The 25,399-nt window shown below is 44.0% G+C and overlaps 1 protein-coding gene across 1 annotated transcript; it reads right to left on the bottom strand.

Annotated features, from left to right (window-relative positions):
- Positions 1-365: 365 nt before the first annotated feature.
- On the bottom strand, positions 366-19,235 carry LOC126000524 (zinc finger protein 343-like). The gene is made up of 7 exons (XM_049767777.1): positions 19,203-19,235; positions 17,436-17,562; positions 15,936-16,016; positions 12,069-13,278; positions 9,905-10,014; positions 1,348-1,509; positions 366-730 (listed from the first exon to the last, which is right to left on the bottom strand). The coding sequence occupies exons 1-7, from the start codon at positions 19,233-19,235 to the stop codon at positions 366-368; spliced, it is 2,088 nt and encodes a 695-aa protein (XP_049623734.1).
- Between the last annotated feature and the right edge of the window lie 6,164 nt (positions 19,236-25,399).

The following is a 25,399-nucleotide window of genomic DNA, read 5'->3' as shown; positions in this document are numbered from 1 at the left end:
TTCAGCTTGGTGACTTCATCGTCGTTCCTTTCCAAGGCCCTTACTGCCTCCTCCAGCTGCTCTCTCAGCTGCCATAGGCATGTCTTGAGCTTCGCCCTGTGATGAGCAGCGGCTTCTGCAATGGGAGTCAGGTGGTGGGCCTGGTGGTCAGGGGAGGCAGCGCACTGCGCCACACAGCAGCTCCAGGTCGTTCTCGAAGAACAGGCTCAGGGCCTGCTGGTGCCTCTCACAGTGGCCTCTGCCCTCTTCTTCCTCATCCTCTTCGTTTTCTTCCTGCTCCTTCTCACTGTTCTTCTCCCTCATACACAGAATCTGCTGGACCACATCAGTCATGTCCCCCAGCTTCGTGTTCTGGGGGTGCCCACCTATGCAGGAGTGCAAGCACACGGGGCGGGGCAGGGCAGGACGTCGTGCAGGTGCTCCCAGTGCTGCTGCAGGCATGAGCCACAGCAGTTGTGGCCACATTCCAGGGTCACAGGCTCCTGCAGGAAAGCCTGGCACATGGGGCAGTGGGCCTCTGCTTGCAGCTCAGTCAGGGAGGCCACCAGGGCCATGGTCACACCCGCTGCCATGGGCAAAGGCAGGCCTGAGACTATGAAGCAGGAGCAGGTTGTTGCAGCTCTGACCTCAGCTGCTCTGGGCCCATTCCAGCCTTCCACAGGGCCTGGAGGGGATTCTGCAATTCGTCCTCTGGTAGGTACAAGGCGCCACTCCAAGGAGAGTTGGAAACCTAAGGCAATGTTGGGATAGAGATAAAAATACAGATTGTGGAAAACTGATAAATCCACGAGGTACCCAAGAAGATAGCAGACCCTAAGTCGAGGATCAATGTCCAAACTCTTACTTATGATTGTTGCCCATTATCCTGTACTCTGTCATAGAGCCGGGTACAAAGATGCCATTTCTTGCTGCTTCCCCCAACGCCCTTGTGTCTTTAGCTTGAAAGTCCTCCCTACCCCTGGTGGCAGCTTGCAGGTCACCTGGATCCTGTGGTTGCTCCCCACTGTCAGGTGTGTTCTCAGAGCTGGGTCCAAAGCAGGGAGGATGTGTACACCCCTCCTGCAGGCTCAGGGCTCAAGGCTCAGGCCAAGCCACCAACTCCTGTGATGCAAAGGAACTGAGGATGGAACTCAGGCAATTAGGGTAGGTCCTTCCCTCTCCCATTGGTCAGATTCCAACATGCATTCTTTCCAGGGAATTGATTGGATCCTGAAGGCACTCCTTGATCCTTTCATTTGCATAGGATGGGGACTTTCTTGGCCCCACATCTCCCCTCACTAGTCCTTACAACTTTCCCAGGGACTAGGAATCCCTCCTGGTTTTTTTGGTTTTTGTTGTGTGCCTGACATGCGTCCACCTGCTTTGCTGAGGGGGTAAAAACTGACTGTTTTCTGGTCCTGGGACACAGGATGCGATGGGCAGTGTCAGAGTCCAGGGTCAGACACACCTGAAAATGGTCCTTGAGGTTGTGCAGGCCAGCAGAGTATGGAGGCAACAAAAGAGCAGGCTCTACATATTGATAAGAAAAGATTGCGGGGAGCACCAGGCCACCCCATTTGCGCCACTGCCTGTGCAGGTGCCCAGCGCCCCTCAGTAGCACCAGGTCTGTCTATAGCTGCAGACCAAGGATGTCTCTCAGCAGCAACTTGAGGGTGGAGCCAATGCCTGACAGCTTCAGTCAAAAAAGAACAACCCTCTTCTGCAGTGCGTCTTCCGTTTACTCATCCCTTTTGAAGACCCACCTTGGCTGAATTAAGTATTGGATAAGTACATTTATTTCTTTTTTTTTTTTTTTTTTTTTGGTTTTTGGGCCACACCCTGTGACGCTCAGGGGTTACTCCTGGCTATGCGCTCAGAAGTTGCTCCTGGCTTCTTGGGGGACCATATGGGACGCCGGAGAATCGAACCGCGGTCCGTCCTAGGCTAGCGCAGGCAAGGCAGGCACCTTACCTCCAGCGCCACCGCCCGGCCCCTACATTTATTTCTTAACTCCATCTGCCCCCTATCTACAGGTAAATTGTGTCTGAATAAAAATGATAAATAAAGAGGTGAGGCAGCATTCAGTTGATAAGATAGAAAACTCATGTTTATCGATGCTTTTTAACCTTTATGTCTGAATTATTTTTGTTTTTTTGTATTATTTTAGTTTTTGGGCCAAACAAAGAGGCACTCAAAATTTACTGGGAAAATATCCAAACTAGGAAATGTAGAATGTCCTTTCTTCAGTGCAACAGGGAGGACAGCAAGGAACCCTCTTGGATCATTGCCATGGTGACTTCCTTCTTGATCAAAGAATTAGATAACATGGCCTTCCTCCTGACCTGCATCTCACAACTGGTGCATTTTTCACAGTAGACTGAACTTGCAATGCCCTTGAAAGATTCTCCTTTGCAGAAGCCCCAAAGCTAAAAGGGTGCCATTCTACTAATGATGCACTCTAAATCTCAAGGCCTTCTCTGACCTGATAACTTCACTACTGGCATCCAACTGAAGAGATCCCATCTCCAGAGTATGACTTATATTTGAGTATTTCAGTTAACTACTTCTAGAGATCAGCATCTGATAATGGCTCAGTAGAAATGTTCCCCTCACCTCCGCATCACTCATTCTGGACTTACTTTCAAGTAAACCTAATGGTTAAAATATTTTTGTTCTATGAATGATCCATTTCACATGTCCTCATCATCTTTACCTTTTCTTAAACTGCATTTGGGAAATATTCATTTTCTAGGACAATTTTCTTGAAGCTGAATTCAAGGGTATGACAAGTATCCCCTCTTGTATTGCCTGGGAGCCCTTAGTCTCCGTACATAGTTCTACCTGAATATTCTGCAGCTTTAGACCTACTGATAGAGAGGAAATAGTAAATATGAAACTTTTGAAAGTTGTTATTGCCACATTTCCAGTGTTACTGGTGGTAAAAGAATTGCTGTGCATCAGAGTTTATGAAGTCCTGACCTTAGCTGCATCTATCCCTTTATCAGAAGCTCATACTCATCACAACCACAATCTAGGATGTTCCCAGAAGGGCTAGAAGCATCAGCACATGGCTCTTGTGGAAGGTCTTAAGGAAGCTTTCTTCCTTCCCAGCACATACCCGGGATCAGTATATGGAAGTTGAGGGTACTTGGGTGTTATTTTTCTTTTGAAATTTACTAAAAATTAAATGCTAGTGTTAATCCCTAAATTCTGGTGTGCTTTGCAGTCTGAAAGTAAAGGCAACAGAAATCACTTCATTTTCCTCAAAATAGATGATAACTCCCATGCAGACATACATAGACTAGGAGCTGGAGAGTTAGTCCAGATGATGGTAAGTTTGTTTTCGGACAGCAATAATGGTACAATGCTCAACATACCATATAGTACCCCAAAAGTCAAAACAAATCCCACAATGCAAATCAGCCTAATAAATACCCCTGTGCTGCTGGCCCATTTCAGCTTCCTTCTGTGCTGTTATTTTGCTTTATGTAGAAATATTTTCAAAATTGAACTTCCTCTATTTACTTACATTCAAAACAAAGTCAGTTTGAAAAACCGGAAATGTTGGGGTTTTCAGTGGAAAATGTAAAGGGCAACAACCTGAAACAACAATCTCATACTTATATTTCTTCCCATCTTAGTCTGTGAAGTTCCAGTGGACATTGCAATATGAAAATAATAAAGGAAAAGATGTGTTCCAGGGAAAAATTTATACTTCTATTGGTGCTGAATAACTGAGACATAAATTTACTATATGCTTCAGTAAATCATGAGTCATGTTTGTAGTAGGTTTCAGGTATATAAAAATTAAGTAAACCATGAGTCATAAGTTAGAATATAGAAAGATGCTTCCCTGCATATAGCCAACCAGGAATGATCCGCTATGTCACCTTTGGTATTCAACAACAGCCAGGAGTGATTTTTCTTTTCTTTTATGTTTTTGTTTTTGGGCCACACCCAGCGTTGCTCAGGGGTTATTTCTGGCTGTCTGCTCAGAAATAGCTCCTGGCAGGCACGAGGGACCATATGGGACACCAGGATTCGAACCAACCACCTTTGGTCCTGGATCGGCTGCCTTCAAGGCAAACGCTGCTGTGCTATCTCTCTGGGCCCAGGAGTGATTTTTCAGCACATTGCTCAGTTGATAACAGACCAATGTGTCCATGAGAATCCAAAATATATACAAAATTATATTAAAAATATATAAGCCCTAAACTCGCATCCAGAAACTTCACAAGGGATTCATGAGGTATCAGCAGCCCTGCCATCTTCTCATGAAGCACAGGTGCCTCTCTCTAAGGTTTATTTTACACTCAGATAGCACACAATCTGGATGTCACACTGTCTCACATAATAATGTTAGGGCCAACTTTATTTGAAGTGGATTCTGGGAAAATTGTGTGGACTTCAGTGTCCTCTGGTGGGCCTCAGAGACACGTGGATGTTCTTAGTGTCCTATAAAGACATTTCTTCTCCCTGTGTGAGTTTTCACTTCTTACCTTCAACTGGCCTCACAGAGTTAATAAAAGCTAGCAATGCTGTTTTATGACAACAGTTAACAAAAAGTGGGGGTGGTGTGGGGAGAGATAGCCTGGAGGTAAGGTGTTTGCCTTACATGGAGAAGCTGTTGCTTCTAATCCTGGCACCCCATATGGTCCCCTCAGCCTGCCAAGAGCGATTTCTGAGGTTGAATCAGGAGTAAATCCAGAGTTCTGTCAAGTGTCACCCAAAAACCAAACCAAACCAAACAAAACAAAAAAAGCAGGAAAATGATAGATTATAATTCCTAACACAGGTGATGGGAATTGACGCTGATATTGGGATAGATGAAGTTTTATATGCACAAAACCCAATTATCTATTACTTTGTGACTCACATTTCTTTAACTAAATAAAAATGTTGAAGTCTAGGCCAGAGAGATTGCACTGCAGTAGGGCATTTGCCTTGCATGCGACCAATACAGGATAGACCAGACTTCTATTTCAGACATCCCATATCATCCCCGCACCTGCCAAGAGCAATTTCTGAGTGCAGAGCCAGAAATAACCCCTGAGCACCACTAGGTATGACACTTCCCATAAAATGTAGAAGCCATAATTTGTGCAAATTGAAAATTGTGAAACATCAACTGATAAAAAGACTTCTAGAAATCTCTGAAAAAAATTCTCCATGATGAAAATATATTAAGATAATTCCATAACTTGTCGCTGTCAATTCCCAAATTCACCATGGTGTATATAAGTGTATCTTCATTTTGTGTTTGAATGTGCTACACAGAGGCTTTATTAGATGTGACAAATATAATATGTTTAATATCATATCATACTTGTGTGAAATATGGTATCAACCTAGACTTATCAATGCTCAGGATTAAAAAGACCCAGTTCCCCTATCTCAGAAAATTGGCACTCTGAGCTCTTCTAACTAAGTATGTTCATTGCAGTGATTGAAGTCCTCTACCACCTTGCTCCAGATCTCCAGGGCTTCCCTGGGCCACATGCCTGGGCAAGCCGGTGAGTGGGGCCCCTTGGTGGAGCTTGAAGTTACCCTAGGCTTGCCCCCATTATCCATTCAGCTCCTTAGGGAGGGTCTGGGTGGGGCCCTGAACTTCTGGCCTCCCAGCTTCTTGAAGTCACTGGTAATCTGTGTCCAGTCTATATTTTCAAAATCACAAGAAACATTAATAGTACTCACTATCATTGAATTATGTTTTATGTATGCAGAATGTCCACTTTGTACTCTGCCCTTTTGCATACCCCTTCATAAGATCATATTTCTCTTTAACTTCCTTAACTCCTATCATCATTACTCCTCATTTACCCTTTCTAACTTAAGTACTGTAGAGTCAGTCCTAAGGCACAGATCAAAGTGGTGCCCTGGAGTTAACACCCACCCAACTCTTTTAAAAGGCATAAAAAGAACACTTATGTCTCTTCAACATTTTATGGGTGTTTTTTTGATGGCTATAACTTTTGCTGAATATTTTCTTATACAGTGACGATCCCCCCCATGTTTTTTTTTATCTTCTCTTTGTGAACTGCTCAATATGAAATTTGGTGTGAAAGAATCCCTCAGTTTAATGCTTATGTTTGATCCAAGTCATGGGTATTGTTGGAAATGTTCTTACGCCCACATATATCTGATAGCACCACGTGGCTTTATTTCTTGTTTGCTTAGGCACATTAAAATGGGAAAATACTATACATACCAATAAGTTCTTATCTAATAGAGATATCTTATAGTGCAATGAGACCTTACACCCTGAACATTGACATAAAGACCTGGTACAAGCCTCAGAAGAATGGGCATTCTCCATTCACCCCTGATCTAGAGAAGACATCTACAAAACATCCAAGGTTGTATATAACATCACCTGGAGGCATTCCTCTACCAGGGAAGACCCTACAGCTGCTCTGACATCAATCTACTCAAAAAAGACTTCCCTTAACACTAAGAAGACTTAACAAACACAATGACCTGCTTACTGGACAGGGCTTGCTGTATTGCCCCTTAATTGTGAGGTTTGTCTATAACATCACCTGGAAGCAATCCTCTACCATGGAAGACCCTACCACTGCTCAGACATCGTCCTACTGAAAAGAGACTTCCCTTAACAATGAGAAGACTTAACAACGACCTGCTTACAGGACAGGGCTTCCTGCATTGCCCTTTAATGTGAGGTGAAACGAGAAGACACTCCACATCATGACTTCAATTTAGGATATGGAGATTCCAGAATCTTTAATACAGAAACATACCAACAACAGAGACTGTGTGAAAAGTGTGTTGACACTACGGACAATGTCTTGCATCGGACGATAACTTGCCTGGAGCCTAGAGCTGGTCTTATGCCAGGAAACTTCAGGGGTAGGATCTCTTTGTATTTAGGCCAAGGTTATTCCTTTCCATGCCTCTCATATTTTGGTGGGATTATGCAAACAACAATTGCCACGCTAACACCGTTTTTACTGTGCTCCTTTGACTCTAATCCTTAAAATATGCACCCACTTAAAATTTGAGGTTAACTTAAGCTAATATGAATGTACATGGAAATGTAAAAAATAATATGCCTCTAATATTTAAGGAGTTACGTAAGTCTTATGGCTTTATATTGCCTTGTGTGCTGTTAAGAAATATTATAATGTGCTACAAACTGGGGACTTGAGGGACAAAGTAATTGTACATGGATTCTGTTTTATTTATCTTAACGTTCTTTGGCTGAAAGTTCAAAGTTAAGATATCAGCAAGGGAACTTCTTCTGAGAATTATGTTATGGCTGATTGTCCTTCCACTGTAACTTTACCTTGTCCTCTTTCTTTGCATCTTTTGTTCTCATAATTCAAAATAAAAAAATAATAAAATAAAATAAAATAAAATGAAAAAATAAAAATAAAAAGATTGAAGTCCTAGATTTGAGATAGGTGAAAATTGTTAAGGAAAACTCAGCTTGGATGCTGAAAAGTGGGCATGCAGTCAGAGCACATGGACAATTACAGAGACTGAATATTTCTCACATCCTTGATACTGACAAATTCCTAAATATATGATACTATAAAAGTGGCCATGACCACACTCATAAAGTGTCTTCTCCACTCTCTGCTGTCTACCGCCAGGTTTCAGCTCAAGAATATGAAGTTACAAGCATGCACATAGAACAGTGGTCAAAAGACACTCCAGACCTGGTCTTGCTTACTATAGATAACCACCTAAAGCACGTGACATCGTTTAACATACAGCTTTCCCTAATTCCCTTAGCCCTTCTTCCTTAAATACAGAAGCATACACCCTGTTTTAAGCCCCTCTCCCATTCCACTGAATAGGCTGACATAGTCCATAATTACAGTCCCTAATATGATAAACATTTCCCTCCAAAATAAACTAAATGTACAGTCAAAAATATAATCAAAACTGACTTCTCAAAGTGGCTCATGCATGCTTCCTTGTGAATGCCCTCTTCACCTGAGATCCTTCCTCACCAGTGACTTCTACATCAAACAACTCTGAGATGACCATTGAATCCTAAATCTTGGGATGTGACATTATCTTTCTCATTTACAACTAACACATGAATATCAACTCAGAGAAAAAATTTTCTTGCTAATGCACAAAGGTAGAAATGTGTGTAGATTTAACTCCGATAATATAGACTCAGAAAATGCTGATAATTTCTGCTATCTTAGTTGTTTTCCCTGATGCAGAGAATCAGAAGAGACTATTCTGTGGTCGTGTCCCTTCTGGCTCTCAACACAGGGGTGAGCACTAATGAAGGAGGTCCTGATATGGAACACAGTATTCAACCTTTTCTTTTTTTGGCTTTTTTTGGGGGGGGCCACACACAGTGATGCTCAGGGGCTACCCCTGGCTATGTGCTCAGAAATTGCCCCTGCTTTGGGGGGACCATATGGGACACCAGGGGATTGAACTGCGGTCGGTCCTAGGTTAGTGCTGGCAAGGCAGACACCTTACCTCTAGCGCCACCACGCCGGCCCCAGTATTCAACCTTTCAACATAGCCCATAATTGATTACTTGTGTGCTGTTCTTTGCCATGATGAGAAATGAAATTAAAAACATTTTTGTTCATTTAGTTTTTCTTAAGGACAAAGGGTAAAAAGGGCACATTAATGAAGAGTGCTCTTTTTTGATATTGCTGGTTATGAGCAAGAGTATTTACTTCATAAATAGCAATTTATTGGCATATTCACAAAATGGGAAAATTTATCATTGAAAGGCTGTCCCAATGATGGCTGAAACAACAGAACTGACTCATCTAGATTCATGCTCAAGGGTAGGAGGACTAAAAGGTTAAGAATCTGAGAACATAGCTTACGATGGTCTCTTGGCCAGTGAGAAACTTGGACTAAAAGACATGCTATTCTCAGAAGAACAAAATCTCTCCAAATGCAAGTTGCTTATTGCACAGATGAGACCAGGTTGAAACAAAAGAGTCAATCTTAGGGGTTGGATCATACAGTGATGGATGGGCATCGAGAGGACAGTGCTAGCCTTGCTCATGGACAAACAACATTTGATTTAAGCACCCATTGAATGAGTTCCCTTGAGTCACCATCTGAGTGACTCAGTTCCCTGAGACTCTCTTCAGTGAATGATGAGCCAGGAGTAAACTCAAGCACCACCAAAGCCCAAAGGTTTCTTAAAAAGAACAGACTAGAATGATGGTAGTTATGGCACGTGCATGTTTAGTGTAGACAATGATTCAGTACCCAGAATATAGCATCCACCACACCTTGCCTGAAGTTATTCCTAGGTGCAGATCTGGGCATTAGCCCTTGGACTGCCTGTATAGTCCAAATAAAAAAACCAATAACAGTCAAACAATCCCTGGCAAGGCACTGGACTCAAAAAACTGAAGAACTGTGTAGAGTTTCCATGATATGATAGTGCTGGATTTTTGAAATCCTGTAAAGAAATTAATTCACTATAAATTTTGATGTCTCATTGGGATTAGAACAAGAGAGGGGATCACATGCCATAAACAAAGCCAACCCAGAAAGGAACCACAGATGATTCCCAATTCAAACCAGAAGTGTCCTTGAACTCGAATAAGTCCTGAACTAACCAACAGGTGTAAATAAGATTCCCTAGTTCATGAAATCCCATCACTTTCAGGCAAACCCGCAGTGATCAGGGCAAATTCATTGCCCTGTGCTGAGGTAGGACACCTGGTAGTCTTAGGTGACTAGATGCACAGCCAGGGAATAAACCCCATTTGGTTCAGATATGACAAATCCCCTACACAACGTATGATTCCTCTGGTGGCTGAACAGACACTTAAAAATGTAAAGATGGACTCCTCTAAGACTTAAAGTCAGGGACTGGGTGGTCAGAACAATAGGGAGGAACTTGATATTGAGCTCAGCAGAATCATATCTCCCATAGAGCCCATTCCCTAAGTAATCCTGGCACCTCCACATCCTGGGATGTAGCCCACAGCTGTGTGTCCAGGGCCGCTCTCAGCTAAAGGCCGAATGTGCTCGTAGATTTGCAGGATCAGGTCTCTATAGAGCTTCCTTTCTCTGAGAGGCAACCAAGCATGGCCACTCTTTCATGGAGAAGCTCTAGGCTATATCTGGGAAGGTCAATGTGTCCTAAGCACACAAAAGATGGGCTCAGGCCCATGTTCACAGGACATTGTAGGCTCCTGGATGGTGCCTTTGCGAGCACCCAGATTCCAAGTTCCTGTCTCACTGGGCACCCATGCTTGAAAGCCATATCAGACAATATGATGTGAAACACTATTCTAGAAGTTTCTTGAAGGTGATGCTTTGCATACAGACCACGCAGTAAGTATATGCACTAAATTCACTCAAAACTGGTATGTGTTAAAAATCTAATAAAAAAGATATGGGTACAGGTAACAATATTGAAAATACATGAAAATATCTTTATTTACAAATGACATATATGAATAAAAGCTTATTATGCTTCTGCATTTTGGGGGAGAGGGTCACAGCTGGTGGCACACAAGGGTTACTCCAGGCTAGGCACTCAGAACCCACATCTGGTAGGCTCCAGGGACCATATGGGATGTCAGGAATTAAACCACCATCCATCTTGTGTTGGGCTGCGTGCAGGGAAACACCTTACCACTGTGCTATCACTCCCGACCCTGCTTCTGCTCTTTAGAAATTAAAACAATTGGCTTTCAGATTATTGAAGCATTTTTTCTTCGTTTTTGCTTTTTGGTCCACAACCAGTGACACTCAAGGGTACTCTTGGCTATAGACTCAGAAATTGCTCCAGGTGTGGGGGACCATATGGGATGGTGGGGATCGCCCTAGATTAGTGCATGCAAGACAAAGGCCCTACCATTTGTGGCACAGCTCCAGCCCTGAAGCGTTTTCTTTTACTAACCCTGTGTATTCATTCTTCCAGAATCCGAACAGGGGTTTATGAATCTTTGGGCTGTATAAATCTCTCTTCTCTGCCACTCACCACACTTGCAGTTAAATAATTTGATTCTGCTGTTAGCTCAAATGGTGAATTCCCAGTCTCATTGGTATCTCAAGTTTGAGATATTCTGCTGTGTAAATGCTGTATATGAGTGGTTACCCATAAGAAATATATCAACTTGGGCCGGGAAGGTGGCGCTAGAGGTAAGGTGTCTGCCTTACAAGCGCTAGCCAAGGAACGGACCACGGTTCGATTCCCCGGCGTCCCATATGGTCCCCCCAAGCCAGGGGCGATTTCTGAGCACATAGCCAGGAGTAACCCCTGAGTGTCAAACGGGTGTGGCCCAAAAACCAAAAAACAAAAAAAAAAAAAAAAAAAAAAAAAGAAATATATCAACTTAAGTGGAATCTTCATGCCATAAATACAGGGCATTAGAGACATGAGTCTGTAAGCAAATGCAGATGCACACAATAGTGCAGACATGGTTAAGAGGATAAAAAGATGACGAGTTCAAAAATTTTGCTTCTAACAAGTAGAAAGCTAAGTGGTGTAGAGAGCAGGAATTATTTCAAAGCAAAACACTAATACACGCAAGACGGCCTTTTTTTTAAACCAGGATATCTAATTATTCCCTCAATTACTTCATCTTAAGTATAATACTTCTCTGCCTGAATCTAGGAATCAATTTACTAATAATTTAACCTAAGTTATCTCAAACTGATATCAGGAATAGACTTTGTTTAGAATTATGTGACTGCATGCATCTATTACCTACTACTTTCAGGGGGAAGGAAATATTAGAGATCAGAAGTATACAAAGTTTATTAGTGCACAGGGAAAATCTGGAGTTAGATGCTTGAACTTTTTCCTGGCCATTTCCTCAGGAACGTTATGCTGCACTTGGTTTTTATGGATGCGGAAAAGTTATTTACTGTTCATTAGTCAGGCTTGTTTCAGTGACGCTTTCTCCCTTGTGTATACTATGCTGTTTGATGAGACTTGACCTCCAATTGAATCCTATCTCATATACCCTGTGAATGTGGCGATTCTACCTATGTGTGTTCACTGTGTGTGATGAGGTGTGACTTTCAATGGAAGCCTCACCCACACTAGCAATCATGGTGCTTCTCCCGTGTGTCCTCTTATGATGAGACGTGAACTCTGAATGAACCCTTACCCACAATCCCTGCAAGCAAGGGGCTTCTCTTCACTGTGTGTTTTCTCATGGATGCTGAGATGTGAACTCTGACTAAAGCCTCGCCCACACTCCCTGCAAACATAAGGCTTCTCCCCTGTGTGTGTCCTCCAGTGTGTGATGAGATTTGACCTCTGACTGAAGCCTCGCCCACACTCCATGCAAACATACGGCTTCTCCCCTGTGTGTGTCCTCTGATGTGTGATGAGACTTGACTTCAGACTGAAGCCTCGCCCACACTCCCTGCAAACATGGGGCTTATCCTGTGTGTGTATCCTCTGGTGTGTGATGAGATTTGAACTCAGACTAAAGCCTCGCCCACACTCACTGCAAACATGGGGCTTCTCCCCCGTGTGTGTCCTTTGGTGTGTGATGAGATGTGACCTCCGACTGAAGCCTCGTCCACACTCCATGCAAATATAGGGCTTCTCCCCTGTGTGTATTCTCTGGTGTGCAATGAGATTTGAACTCTGACTGAATCCTCGCCCACACTCCCTGCAAACGTGGGGCTTCTCACCTGTGTGTATCCTCTGGTGCCTGATGAGACCTGATATATCACTGAAGCCTTGCTCACACTCACTACAAACATAGGGTCTCTCCCCGCTGTGTGTCCTCTGGTGTCTGATGAGATATGACTTCCGACTAAAACTTTGCCCACACTCCATGCAAACACATGGCTTCTCCAGTGTTTGTGCCCTTTGGTGTGTCACACTTGACCCATCGGTGCATCCCTGCCCAGGTCTCACTTTCTTTTCTCTTAAAATTCTTGGCTTTCCTAGTCCTTGATCTACTCTAACTGTGTCCTTTTGATTTTCTTCCTGCCTTGTGTTAGTTTCTTCCTCTTTTACCATCTCATATTTATTGGAGTCCCCTATTAGAAGGTGACATACTTGAGAAAAGACTGTTGAAATTCTTTTATACCTCATCTTTTTAGGCAAAGGTTTGTAGACTTCTTTCTGCTTTTGACTTTCAAGTGTGTCATTTCTTGGATTGTCATTATATGATTTAGAATGCTGTTGCCATGGGTTCTGTTCATGTGAATAGGAATTCTCTACTTGTGCTTGCTCTCTTGCACATACTCCTGTGAGGATCCGAGAGGGATGACTTTGTTTCAGGTGATGATTGAGGAAGTTCTGACTGGAGAAAGCCAGTGAGCAGAAGGAGCATGGGTAGATTTCTGGCTTTGCTTTTGCTGAAAGAGGAAGAGTTTTGTCAGAGTAGAGTTGACAAAGGCTGTATGGATCATACTTTATCACTTGCTAAAGTCTGTTCTCATAGCTTTCCGTATTTTGTTGATAAAGCAAAATAAAATTTCATACTCTAAAATATTCTAATTTTTTGGTTGGACTTTGCAGCTCTACCCAGAGGTACCCACAATTTACTCCTGGATCTGGAATCACTCCCTGCATGTTTGGGCAATGCTGAACTATACCTCTTGTCTCTAAACAGTCTATTTTGTCAAAGTATTTACATTCATTAAATCTTGAAAATTTCAGAAAATCCGAATCCAGAAACATTTGCTTTTGTTTCAGGGTCAAAATTCAGAGTCCTTAGGAGGGACTCCCATTTATGCACTTATCAAGAACTCCTGGACCTGGGTAGGCACATGAAAGGCAAACACCCTACTCACCATAGTATTACTATGACATTTATCCTTGAACTTTTTTTTTGTTTTGGGGTCATACCCAGATATGTTCAAGGGTTGCTCCTGGCTCTGTGCTCAGAAGTCAGTCCAGGCAGACTCGGGACCAAATGGGATGCCAGAATGAAATGGGAACCAGGTTTGTGGTGTTGTCCGGGTGGAAAGGCAAACACCTTATAGCTGTACTATGGCTCCAGTGCCTATCGTGTAACTTTTTAACACATCTTAAATTAACTTTCCATACACAGTACCCTGAAGTCATATAACTTTGATTTAATTTCTAAAGATATTTTACTCTCCTGATGTAGACACTTAATTTCATGAGCTCACATCATCCTTAGTGACATCTGACAGAAATGTATCAACTGGTTAGGAAACACTTAGCTTGGAATTATACTACTAGAGGCAAAGCAGGGTTATAATTATTGACATCATTTGTCATCAAATTTAACTTCGAGTCTTACCATCTAAAAAGGCTCAATTAGAGCTTAGAAACATAGTACAAGGTTTATTGTACATGCATGATCTGTGGCCAAAACCAATTCATTCTTGACACTATATGATACCCAAGAACAACCAGGAATGATTCCTGTGTACAAATTCAAGAGTAACCTCTGAATATAAAAAGGGATCTAATTTCTTTCTCCAAAATATCCTTTTTTTTTTTGGTTTTTGGTCACATGCGGTAGCACTCAGGAGTTACTCCTGGCTCTAGGTTCAGAAATTGTTCCTGGCAGGCTTGGGGGACCATATGGGATGCCAGGATTCAAACCAGCGTCCTTCTGCATGCAAGCCAAAGGCCTTCCCTCCATGCTATCTCTCTGGCCCTCTCCAAAATATAGACCATAGGAAACAAAAATACAACAAAAAATGCTCTCCACATCCCTTTGTTCATTGCTCCACTATTTACAATAGTCAGGATTGGGAAGTAACACGGGTGCTGGACAATACCTGAGTGGCTAAAGAAACTGTACATCTAGATACACAATGGAATACTATGCAGCTGTTAGAAAAATTGAAGTCATAAATTTTGCTTATATATGGATGACATGGAGATTATTATACCCATACAATTAGGAAACAGAGGGAGACTGATGGTCATAGAAAAATCCCACTCATCTATGAAATATAAGAAAAACAAAATAAAATAATGATAATAATAATTTTCAGAGACAACCGAGATGTGTGCGAGAAGTACCAGCCCATGACATGAAGCTTACCACTAAGATCAGCGAGTGTAGTTAGGTCACTCACTGCACTGATAATTAGAATAAAATGACAGCAGAGAGAAAAGCAGAATTCGTCAAAGACAGACAAGGGGGAAGAGTATGAGGGACACTGGTGGTGAAAAACGGGTATTGGTAAAGGGCAGCATACATTCTAAGATTATAGCCCAATATTAACATTTTTGTAACCAGGATGCTTAAAGAAATTATTTAAAACAAAGAACTAGTTGAATGAAGCGTGGTTGAATTAGCAACATAGGTGGAGTGAATACATGTTGTTTTCCCGTGATAAATCAGTTGATTTATTTATAAAAGGCAAGACAGGTTGTCAGTCTTATTCTGAGGAACTTGGCAAATTCCTCTGCAAACATATGCTGGGTTCACACAACAGTAGTTTAAAATTACAGAGAAAGAAATTATTCTGAGTGAGCTAGAGAGAAAGCCCAGCAAGGAGAGTGTTTGCCTTGTAAGTAGCTGACCCGATTTCAATTCCCAACACCCCATAATATCACTTAAGCCCACCAGGAATAATGCTTAAAAGCACAGGGCCCCAAGTACCATCACGGAGTGTACCTGAAAATAAAAGGAGAGGAAAAATACTTCATTGGGAATCTCAAAAAACTCATATATTGTCCCAGAGAAAAGGCCAAAGTAAAGGAAAGAGATTGAGAGGCATGAGATGGGAACCCCAAAATGGGGCTGTGCAGCCATGTTGAGAGCACAGACATGGAATGGAGGCTCAGAATATCAAGATATGTTCTACAAAGTCTTAGACTTAGAAACTGAAAGAGCAAAAGCAAGACAGCAAATCTTCAGAGCATTCTGGAACTCAGCAACATTGGTAGTGAATGGGAGGAGGAGATGTCCTTCATCAAGAATCTGGGAGCCTGATACCCCAAGTCCAGTGCCCCAATCTTACATAAGTTCATGATGCTCCACACCCAACCCAGGAACTGAGCCAAAGGCTCTTTCCACACTCACCTGAAAACACATGTCTTGGTAGCCTCCCCAGTGCTCTACCTTCCAACCAGGAGATCAGCGCAGGCTTCAGTCTGGAATGCCCTGCCCAGAAAGAAGATTCTTGGGTTACAGACAAGGAGACAGAAGCCCATGCATGAGTCTGGGTCCCTAATAAAATTGGACAACCAAAAGAACAGATGAAGAATGGATTCTTGGCTCCAAATGCACGTGAGTTATTGCACACATGAGATCAGGTTGAAATAAAAGTCAAATTAAGGGGGCAGGTCACACAATGAGGGATGGGGGAGAAATAGTCAGTGCTGGCCTTGCACATGGATGAAGTATATCTGATCTAGGTACCCTGTGGTTGAGTTCCTCTGGTTACCCTTTGAGTATTCAGCTCCCTGAGACCCTCACGGAAAATCACTGAGTGAATAGCCAGGCACACTAACCAAGGCCCAAATGTGTCTTATAAAGAAGAGACTAGAGGAGCCGGAGAGACAGCAAAGTTTTAGGGCATTTGTCTTGCACATGGCGTACCTACGACAGAGGCAGATTTATTCCTAGCATTCCATATGGTCCCCCAAGACTACCATGAGCAACTTCCCTGAGCACCACCAGGTGTGACCCAGAAACATAAAACAAAAGGCTACAGTGATATTAGGGTAGTTATGGCACATGCTATTTCCAGGGCAAACAATGATTTGATACACAGAACCATACATCTCTCAAGCCTTTAGTGAAGTCAGTTCTGGGTGCAGATGGAGTCATAATCCTTTGGAATGCCTGTATAGTTCAAATATAAAAACAAACAGAAAAATCAAGCAGTCCCTGGTGAGGGTTGCAAAAAATTGGAGAATGTAGTCTCGATGCAGTAACATCAGAATTCATCCACATCCAAGGAAATGTCCCAAAAAGCACTGGAGAGATCCCACATTCCACTACTGGGTGGATCTTTGATATCATGAAAAGAAATTAAATCACTTGAAAATTTTGCAGTCTCATGAGGATTTAAACAGTAGCAGAGAGGGGAACTTGGGACCCTAAATGAGTCCAACTCAGTCATGATCACTAGCACTCTAGATGATCACCAAAACATGTTAGAAGTTAAACGTGAACTCAGAATCAGAATAAGTCCTGAGGTCACCCACAGAACCTCATGATGAAATCACATCACTTTTCGAAAAACTCAGAGTAACCAGGGCAGATTCCTTTCTCTGTGCTGAAGCAGGGCTGACAGCAGGTTTAGAGAACTTGATGCAGAGATGGGGATCAAACCCAGTTTGGCCCAGATATGGCAAACACGGGACACAAAGTCTAATTCCTCTGATCTCTGAACACACATTTAAAAACATAAAGTTCAGCGACTCAAATAAAGAAAGCCAGTGGCTGGAAAGTAATAACAAGGAGGGTCTTGACCTTCAGTTTAGCAGAATTAAGTCCCCTGTTGAGCCCATCTCCCTGCCTCATCTGGGCACCTCCCCACCTGAATGTCATGCAGAAGCCCCAGGCAGCTCTCACCTACTGCCTGCAGGTGCTTGTAGGTCTCCAGCATCACGTCTTTATAGAGTTTCCTCTGAGCAGCATCCAAGCATGGCCACTCCTCCACAGAAAAGATTATGGCCACATCAGGGAAGGTCACCATGTCCTGGACACACAAAGAAGAGGTCAGGGCCATGCTCACCTAGGGCATTGGGGAGAGAACAGGACCCCCTAGATTCCTAGGAGGAGTAATGCCCTCTCCTTCCTGCCCTTCTCTTCATGGTACCCAAAGGGAGGTGCACAAATATCACGCTAGAAAGCCAGATAGGCCAATATGTGCGGCACTATTCTAGGTCTCTGGAGGTGCTGCTGTGCAGACAGACCACCCAGGCCCAATCCATGCACTAGAATCACTGAACACTGGTGCATGGAATGCCTGACTACAGTATCTGAAGGAGCTAAAATAACAACTCAGGAAGTGGCCCCAAATGCTAAATACACACTGGCCCCTCTTGTCCTCAGAGTCCATCTCTGCCAGGATACAAGGATCAGAGAAGGGAAATTCTGGTGCACCGAGTGAATCAAACATTTGTTTGGCATAATCAGCATTCCAGTTCACTTGCAAATAAAACCTGTCTGGTGTAGGTGAAAGTGACACAACACGAAACAACAATGCTTTCTCGAAAAGATCCTTTGCTTCCTTTTCCCAATTAGAGCCACAAGCTACAGGACTGCAGACAAGGCTTTGGAAAAGCAACTGGTTTAATGAGGAGAAATGTGTCTGCTGAGCAAGTGACAAAATAGTTGAGCTCTGTGTCCTGGACCTAAGCACCAGAATCAGGAAGGGTGCAAAAGGGACAATCCTGGGTCAATTCCAGGATCAGGCTAGTGTCCCTTGATACTGTCAGGAGTGAACTCACTCAGAGAATGAGTCTCTGGGGAGACTCAGGAAAAACCCTGAGCATAGTCCTTGGCTCAGATTTCAACACAAAAGAAAAGAATCAGACGTAACACAGCACTAAGCAACCCAAACGAAATTAAAAAAAAAACTCACAGTGAAATGAATATGTAGGAAAGGACTCTGCTGTGTTTTTTAAGATAAGACTAAAAATTATTCACCAGGATTCCAGACTTAGGGACCCCAAGGAGACTTTACAAGACATGCAAGGAGGGTCCTTGCAAGGAGATATGGGCACAGTTATAATCCTGACATAGGAAGCAGCCGCACATTACAAAAGATCCATGTGATAAAACCAGAGGACATTTTACTGCATGTTTGCCATGGAAGGGGGAGGTCCCAGGCTGAAATCCCAACACACCTAAAGTCTCCCCATCAAGAAGGGATGATCCTAGAGTTAGAGCCATAAGAATTCCCTTTTGTCTATGTGCCATAAACGGGAAATAAATCGAAAAGCCTTTCCCCAAGAGAGTTAGAAATGTTATTTATGGCTGAAATTCCAGAGTCAAGGTCTTCTTTCTCAACAACATCCTGTTCTGTACTATCAGGAGTGCAAACCTGGAATCTGTCATCCAACAGGGTCTTGGACTCATTATTGGTAACTCAGAATAATGAATCCATAGCAATGCCTGAGCAACGAATGGCAAGCCCCCAAATCAAACACAAGACAACCAACCAGGACAAAGGCAGCCTCAATCTGCAGACAACAGCGCCCCTGCCAGGAGTGTCAGCAGCCACAAACCCTCCCCAGATTGCTTCCTAAAACATCTCTGGGCCCCACAGGTGCAGGAGGGATCGGACTCCTTTGCCTCTCCCCTGTCCTTCTTAGAGCCCATGCAGCACCCTACCTGGGGACAGCACGTCACTGCTGGAGGCTCCATCTTCCCTGGCCCGGATTATTTCGAAGAGCAGCAGCGATGCCTAGTGTGCAATCCCTAAGGAAAAGTCACAGCCTCGAGCAGCAAGGATGAGCATGAGCCTGCCCTGCTGCTTCCTCTGGGTCTTGCTGGGTCCGAACCCTGGACAGCGCGTCTGGACAGGCCTCCAGTCTCTGCCCCTAGAGAAGGCGCCCAAGTTGCGTTTTGTCCACTCAGTTAACATCCACACAGTTTACGAAGGTCTAGGGTGGGACCCGTGTCTGCACTTGGAATGTCCAGACTCGATCTCCTTCCACCCCCAGGAGGTCTCGGGGGACAGAGTCCAGCGGGGAGGGCGTTTGCTCCCAGGCAGCTGGGCCAAGTGGGCACTTGGGGATGGACCCGTCTGCCCTGACCTAGCAGCAGTGGCCCGGCACTCCCTTGCCAAAACCACTCTGCACGAAATCCCCCTCCGCAAACTAAGGCGGAGTCGCCGGGTCCCAGCGCGATGACAGCGGGAAGAGCTCTGGAAATGATCAGGGAAAGACACTGATGCCTGGGGAACAGTCGCAAAGCCCGGGCGGCAGGATCGCGGGCGCCCACCCCGCCGCTCACCCGGGGAGACTCGCAGCTCCGAAGACAGAGAGAAATCCGTTCCGCAGGGAAAGAACCGTCCTCTGCGGCCCGGGGAGCCCCGAGACTGTCGGTCTGGGCGGCGATGGCGGCGGATGGCGGCGGATTGCCGGCGCGTCCCCGTCTTTGTCCGGCAACAGAGGAGGCAAGATGGCGGACTGCGTGACGTCGAACGACTTCCGGCCGCACTCTTAAAGGGCCAGGCGCCAGCTACTGACCGCCACCGCCTGGCTGGAAGTGGAATTTTTCCTTCCGGATATGGAACTCCATTTCTAGGAAGAAACTAACTCCATGTGGGGCTAATGATCACAATTTTGAGTGCCAGGGGAGGGGGATTCCCCCTCAGTCATGAAAACTAATGCCCATATTTGCCACTTAACTTCCCAACTGGGGCTGGAGCTCTAGGACATGAGGAGGGCAAATGCATTGAGGTGCCCTATCACAGGGTTCAATCCCAAGGATTCATTAGGGTCCCCGAGGCAGCAGGAGTAATTCCTGTCTGCAGAGTAGGAGGAACACCTGATATTGCCTGGTGTGTCCCTAAAAATAATTTTAATAATGTTAAGGTAGCATATTGCTCTGAAACATTAATGAGTATATATGATTCATTTTTATATATATAATATATATTATATATGTATATTATATATATATATATATATATTCTCAGGGTCCCCACTAGGCCATTTTCATAGTCACTCTTTTTTTAATAATATCTTTATTTAAACATTTTGATTACAAACATGATTGTAGTTGGGTTTCAGTCATAAAAAGAACATCCTCTTCACCAATGTAACCTTCCCTTCACTCACCCCTTTTGAAGGCCCACCATGCCTGAATTAAGTATTTATTCCTTAATTCCATCTGCTCCTTATCTACCAGGTAAATAATGTATGAATAAAAAAGATAAATGGTGGGGCCGGAGAGATAGCATGAACGTAAGGCATTTGCCTTTTATACAGAAGGACAGTAGTTCGAATCCCGGCATCCCATATGGTCCCCGTGCCTGCCAGGAGAGATTTCTGAGCATAGAGCCAGAAGTAACCCCTGAGCGCTGCTGGAAGTGACCCCAAAAACCAAACAAAAAAAGATAAATGGGGCAGGTTAGGCAGCATTCACTTAATAATATGAAAAACAGGAGAATCAATGGGTTTTCACCTTTATGTCTAATTTTTTACTTTTGTGTTTTATTTTACTTTTTGGAACACACAAAGAGACACTCAAAAATTTATTGGGGAAATAACAAAATTAGGAACTGTAGAAAATGTTTTTCTCAGTGGAACAGGGAAGACAACAAGGACACATCCTAGATTATTCCATGGTGACTGCCTCCTTCTTGACTGAATGGGATGCCCCTTATGAGAAAACATGGCCCTCCTCCTGAGCTACATCTCACTACTGGTGCGTTTTGCACACTAAACTGAACTTGCAATGGCCTGAAGAGATGATCCTGTGCACAATCCCCAAAGGCAAAAGGGTGCTATTCTACTAATGATGCATTCTCAATCTAATGGCCTTCCCAGAGAAAACTTCACTACTGGCATCCATAACTGAAGAGATCCCATTTCCCACGCATAAATGATATTGGAGTATTTCAGATGAGGAAGATATACATGAGGAGCCAGCTGCCACTTCTAGATACTCAAGAGTCTGATAATGGCTCAGTAGAAATGCTCCCCTCATCTCTGCATCGCTTACCCATAAGTACATCCTGAAAGTAGTTTCACTTAAAGCTAATGGTTAAAACATTTTTATTCCATAATTGATCTATTTCACCATGTCTTCATCATCTTTATCTTTTCTTAACCTCAATTTGGAATATATACATTTTCTAGGACCATTTTCTTGGAGATGAAACCAAGGGTATGACAAGTATCCCTCTTGGATGGTCAGGAAGCATTGAGCCTGAGTCTACATTTCTTCCTGAATATTTCTTTTTTTTTTTTTTTTTTTTTTTTGGTCTATGGATCATACCCGGCAGCGCTCAGGAGTTACTCCTGGCTCCAGGCTCAGAAATCGCTCCTGGCAGGCTCAGGGGACCATATAAAATGCCAGAAATTGAACCAATGACCTTCGGCATGTAAGGCAAATGCTCTACCTCCATGCTATCTCTACGGCCTCTACCTGAATATTTCTGAGCTTCAGACCTACCGTTAGAGAGGTAAAAGTAAATATGAAAATTTTGAAAGTCGTTATCATCACATTTACAGTGTTTCTTATTGTAAAAGAATGGCTGAGCATCAAAGTTCTGTGAAATCCTGATCTTAGTTGAGAACCATGATGAAATGAAAGTTTAACTGTGGGGGCGGGTGATACAGCAAGGCATGGGGGAGCAAAAGGACAGTGCTGGTCTTGAACATGGATGAATGCACATATCTAGGCACACACTGGTTGAGTTCCTCTGAGTCACCCCTTGAGTCACACAGTTCCCCGGTTATCAGACACTGACTACTAAGTAAAGAGCCAGGAGTAAACCCAAGTACTACCAAGGCCCAATGGTGTCTTAGAAAATAGAGGCTGGTGGGGCCAGAAAGATAGCACAGCTATTAAGCAAGCATTTCCCTTGCATGCAGCCATTGGGACAAACCCAAGTTTGATTCCTGACAGTCCATATGGTCCCCCAAGCCTACCATAAGGAATTTCTCAGTGCACAACCAGGAGTAACCCCTGAGGTCCACCAGGTGTGCCCCCAAACCCACTCGCTCCCCCAAAACAGAAGAGGTTGGCGTGACAGTATAGTATTTATGGCACATGGCATGTTCAGGGTAGACAATGATTCGATAACCAGAATCACATAGCATCCATCAAGCCTTGTCTGAAGTGATTCTTGGTTGCAGATATAGGCATAATCTCTTGGAATGCCTATATCATTCAAATATAAAAACAAACAGAAAGGGGCCGGTGAGGTGGCGCTAGAGGTAAGCGCTAGCCAAGGAAGGACCGCGGTTCGATCCCCTGGCGTCCCATATGGTCCCCCCATGCCAGGGGCAATTTCTGAGTGCTTAGCCAGGAGTAACCCCTGAGCGTCAAATGGGTGTGGCCCAAAAACAAACAAAAAATAACATACGAAAAGCAGAAAAAGTCAAACAGTCCCTGGCAAGGAATGCAAAGGATTAGAGAATATGGTCTGCATGCAGGACAATCAGAATTCATCCCCATCCAAGATAATGTCCCAAAAAGCACTGGAGAGATCCCACAATGTGCTACTGAGTGGATCATTTGAAATCATGAAAAGAATTTAAGTCACTTATAAATTGTATTGTCTCATGAGGATTAAAACAATAGTACAGACCGGAGCACATGACCATAAATGAGGCCAATTTAGGAATGATCACAAATACCTTAGATGATCACTGATTTACGCCAGGAATAATTCTTTAACTCATAAGTAGAGTAAACCCTGAGCTCATCCACAATTGTGGATGAGACCTCCCAGTTTATGAATTCAATCACATTCGGCAAAACCCCAGGGCAGACACCTTGCTCTGTGCTAAGATAGGAAACCTGGATGGCTTAAGTAACTAGATGCAGAGCTGGGGAGCCAACCAATTTTGGCTCAGATATGGGAAACCCAGGACACAATGTGTGATTCTTCTATTCTCTCAGCAGACATTTAACAATATAAAGTTGGACTTCTGTAAGAATAAAGGCAGTGGCTGGTAAATGGTAATAGTAAGGAGGATTTGACATTGTGCTCAGCAGAATCAAGTCCCCTGTTGAGCCCAGATCCCTGCCTCATCTGGGCATCTCCCCACTTTAGGATGAGTCCTGCAGTATCAGCCCCAGGGCAGAACTCACTTTAGGCCCACAGGGATCTTAGGTCTCCAGCATCACGTCTCTAGCTTCCTCTGAGAGGCGTCCATGCATGGCCACTCCTCGAGGGAAAACCTTACGACCACATCAGGGAAGGTCTGTGCCCTATCCACACGAAGGAGAGGGGTCAGGGCCATGCACACCCATGCAATAGGCAGAGGAAAGGTCTCTCTGGGATCCTAGAGGGACCCAGGTACTCTCCATTCTGTTCTTAAAAGCACCCAGTTGCCATGACCTTCTCTCCATGGGCACCCAGAGGAGAGGGTCCAGAAACATCATGCTAGAAGCCAGATCAGCCATTATGGTGTGAGAACTATTCTAGAAGGTTCTTGGAGGTGCTCTTTTTCCCACAGACCACCAGGGCCATCACTGTAACTAGATTCGCTAAACATTGGTGGATGAGGGGCCGGCGAGGTGGCGCTAGAGGAAAGGTGTCTGCCTTGCAAGCGCTAGCCAAGGATCAGGACCGTGGTTCGATCCCCCGGCGTCCCATATGGTCCCCCCAAGCCAGGGGCAATTTCTGAGCTCTTAGCCAGGAGTAACCCCTGAGCATCAAACGGTGTGGCCCGAAAAACCAAAAAAAAAACATTGGTGGATGAAATGCCTGACTACAGATTCAGAAGAAATTAAAACAGCAACTCAGGATGTGGCACAAACTCCTAAACACAAACTAGCCTTCCTGTCCCCAGAGCCTATCTCTTCCCAGAATACAAGGTTCGAGAAGGAAAACTCAGTTCCAGTGAGTGAATCAAACCTGTGGTAGGCATAATCAGCACTCCCTTTCACTCCCAAACAAATCCTTCCTTGTGCAGGTCAAAACAACATAACACACAGCAACAATGCCTTCCCAAAAGATTGTTTGCTAGTTTTTCACAATTAGAACCATAGCTACAGGACTGAATACAAGAAGGCTTTGAAAATACAACTGGTTTACTGAGGAGAAAAGTGGCTGTAGGGACGAACTTGGTTCTGCAGAGTAAAGAACAAAATAGCTGAGCTGCGTGTCCCGGATCTGAGCAACAGTCAGGGAGATGTAGAAAGGGAGAAACCTGGGTTAATCCCAGACATAGGCTAGAGTTCCTTCCCTGATGTCGTCAGGAGTGAACCCTTTGTGTAGGCTCAAGGAAAATCCTTAAGCGTAGGCAGTGACTCAACATTCAATACAAAACTAAACAAGCAGAAACAGGACAGTACTAAGATACTGTTGTGTATTTAAATATATAGGGGATTGCTATGTTACTCACCCTAAACTTATTGGTGATTGTGCCTTACCCTAGGGTGTGACCTGGCATTCTGACCCCACCCTAGGTTAGTACCTGATTCTGCTTCCACCATTGGTTGGTATCTGATTCCACCATTGGGTGGTACCTGATTCTGGGGGATAAAAACAAAGGTCTGTGGAAGGCCAGGGCTTTTTGGCTGGAACTGAGGCTGAGTCTTGGGGCTTCAGTTTTGTCCACCGAATAAAGCTAATATTTCCACAAGCCTGACTTTCTGCGAGCTGTTTACCCACCGTTTCACCTCAGAACCGTCGGCTAGACAGGGTGGCAGATGCGTGATCCGAGCTGGAAGAGAAAGGCCTCATCCTCCATCCCTCTATCAGTCAACCTCTTCAGGAACTGACTTGCAACAGCATGGAGGTAAGGCGACTGCCTTACATTCAGAACGGTGGTTTGAATCCCAGCATTCTATATGGTCTCCTGATCCTGTCAGGGGTGATTTCTGAGTGTAGAGCCAGGAGT

The sequence above is a fragment of the Suncus etruscus genome (assembly GCF_024139225.1).
Source record: "Suncus etruscus isolate mSunEtr1 chromosome X unlocalized genomic scaffold, mSunEtr1.pri.cur SUPER_X_unloc_1, whole genome shotgun sequence".
In the NCBI taxonomy this organism is placed as follows: Eukaryota; Metazoa; Chordata; class Mammalia; order Eulipotyphla; family Soricidae; genus Suncus; species Suncus etruscus.
Note: the sequence above shows the minus strand (reverse complement) of the source record. Positions and strands in the feature narration are given on the sequence as shown.